This window comes from Macrobrachium nipponense, chromosome 12, assembly GCF_015104395.2.
Source record: "Macrobrachium nipponense isolate FS-2020 chromosome 12, ASM1510439v2, whole genome shotgun sequence".
NCBI classification, from domain to species: domain Eukaryota; kingdom Metazoa; phylum Arthropoda; class Malacostraca; order Decapoda; family Palaemonidae; genus Macrobrachium; species Macrobrachium nipponense.
In genome coordinates, this window is record NC_087205.1 from 93,342,328 (window position 1) to 93,344,827 (window position 2,500).

Here is a 2,500-nt window from a genome sequence, read left to right on the forward strand (position 1 = left end):
AGATAATAGCATATGACGAATTGTTCCTGGCCTTCTGCTGTTACCATTCAGACGCGCATCGTTCATATGAAGATCATTGTACCGGCCGTATGATTAATTATAATGTCAAGGGAAACTCGGTATTCCACCATAAATTCACTTCAGCGTTTTGTGAAGTTCACGAAAGTATAACGATTACATTTACTCATCTAAATCCGCTCTGTATTCTGATGTAGGTGTTAATGAGGACCACGATCAAATTTATAAAAAAAGGGGGGGAGGAGAATCATAAATCACCAATAGAAAACGGAATAATAAGAAGAAAGACGGGAAGAAAAAAAGATTCTCCCTCGGGCCACTCACGTCTGTATTTCGTCCTCGGCGCCATGTTTTGCCAGGGCGAGAAGGATCATCGTCAACTCCTTCTTGTTGATCTTTCCGTCTTTGTTGAAGTCACAGCCTCTCATGATGGCGTCCTGGAATTCCTGAAGGTCCAGCGCGTCGTAGTCCTGAAGGAAAAGGGGAGGGGGGCGTTACAAGGGGGCCTACTACTGCTACTATTGTCTGGGGAGGGTCGTTACATAAGCAAAGCTCCACTGCTACTAATACTACTACTACTCTACTACTACTCAAATCGCGTTATAATATATATATATATATATATATATATATATATATATATATATATATATATATATATATATATATAAATCCAGCTGACGTTCACAAACATAAAATTCACATTACCTTTTTAACCAATTCCAAAAGATCTTTGAGGAAACCATTCAGTTCTTCATTCTCGATCGTGCCATTATTGTCCTGTAAAAAAAAAAAAAGTAGAGCACATTAAATTTGAGAGAGAGAGAGAGAGAGAGAGAGAGAGAGAGAGAGAGAGAGAGAGAGAGAGAGAGAGAGAGAGCCAGTCCTCGCAGAGGACGTCGCCTACACAAAAGTTAATCACTTCAGGTCTTTGGAAAACACGCTCTGGATACATAAAACAAACTACAAGTTAATCACAGAGGGAGTTAGACTAGAACAGAATATAGAGTCTAGGCCAAAGGCCAAGCATTGGGACCTATGAGGTCATCATTTAGCGCTGAAAAGGAAACTTCACAACAGGTTTGAAAGGTGTAACCGGAGGAAAACCTCAAAGCAGTTGCACTATTAAAAAATTATTGGGAGAGGGTCGAGGAGAGTAAGATGGAAGAAAGAGACTATGAACGTAGGTAGAGTAAAAGGAATGAAAGGGGTTGCAGCTATGTGATGTGTGGCCCCACCTACGAGGAAGAAGAGAAGAAGAAGAGGAGGAGGAGGAGGGAGGAGGAGGAAGGAGGAAGGAGGAGAGGAGGAGGAAAAGGAGGAGGAGGAGAGGAGGAGAGGAGGAGGAGGAGGAGGAGGAGGAGGAGGAGGAGGAAAAGGAGGAGGTAGAGGAGGAGGAGGAGGAGGAAGGAGGAAGGAGGAGGAGGAGGAGGAGGAGGAGGAGGAGGAGGAGGAGGAGGAGGAGGTAGGAGGTAGGAGGAGGAGGAGGAGGAGGAGGAGGAGGAGGAGGAGGGGAGGAGGAGGGAGGAGGAAAAGGAGGAGGAGGCAGGAGGAGGAGGAGGAAAGGAGGAGGAGGAGGAGAGGAGGAGGAAAAGGAGGAGGGGAGGAAAAGGGAGGAGGAGGAGGAGGAGGAGGAGGAGGAGGAGGAGGAGAGGAGGAGATGGAAAAGGAGGAGGAGGAGAGGAGGAGGAGGAGGAGGAAGGAGGAGGAGGAAGAGGAGGAGGAAGGAGGAGGAGGAAAAGGAGGAGGAGGAAGAGGAGAAAAGGAGGAGGAGGAAGAGGAGGAGGAGGAGGAGGAGGAGAGGAGAGGAGAGAGGGGGCAGGGGAGAGGAGGAGGAGGAAAAGGAGGAGGAGGAAGAGGAGGAAAAGGAGGAGGAGAGGAGAGGAGGAGGACAGAGGAGGAGGAAAGAGGAGGAGGAAGGAGGAGGAGGAAGGAGGAGGAGGGAGGAGGAGGAAAAGGAGGAGGAGGAAAAGGAGGAGGAGGAAGGAGGAGGAAAGGGGAGGAGGAAGAGGAGGAGAAAAGGAAAAGGAGGGAGGAGGAGGAGGAAAAGGAGGAAAAGGAGGAGGCGGAAGAGGAGGAGGAGGAGGAGGAGGAGGAGGAAAGAGGAGGAAAAGGCGGGGGAGGAGGAAGGAGGAAAAGGAGGAAAAGGGAGGGGAAGGAGGAGGAAAAGGAAAAGGAGGAGGGAGGAAGGAGGGGAGGAAAGGTAGGAGGAAAAGGAGGAGGAGGAAAAGGAGGAGGAAAGGAGGAGGAGGTAAGGAGGAGGGGAAGAGGAGGGAAGGAGGATAGGAGGAGGAGGAGGAGGGGAGGAAAAGGAAAAGGAGGAGGAGGAGGAGGAAAAGGAAAAGGAGGAGGAAGGAAGGAGGAGGAAGGAAAAAGGAAAAGGAGGAGGAGGAGGAGGAAAAGGAGGAGGAGGCACAGGAGGAGAAGGAGGAGGAGGAGGAGGAGGAGGAAGAGGAGGAAAAGGAGGGGGAGGAGGAGGAGG

General features: G+C 49.7%; 1 protein-coding gene across 9 annotated transcripts in view; it reads right to left on the bottom strand.

The window, feature by feature from the left end:
• Positions 1-2,500, bottom strand: part of LOC135224670 (calbindin-32-like) — a 259,533-nt gene that overhangs the window by 8,656 nt on the left and 248,377 nt on the right. For all 9 annotated transcript variants that reach the window (XM_064263898.1, XM_064263899.1, XM_064263900.1 and 6 more), the window contains 2 exons: positions 727-798; positions 343-488 (listed from right to left, as the gene is read on the bottom strand). In XM_064263898.1, coding sequence (XP_064119968.1) covers positions 343-488; positions 727-798 — 218 coding nt within the window. The remainder of the gene's footprint in view (positions 1-342; positions 489-726; positions 799-2,500) is intronic.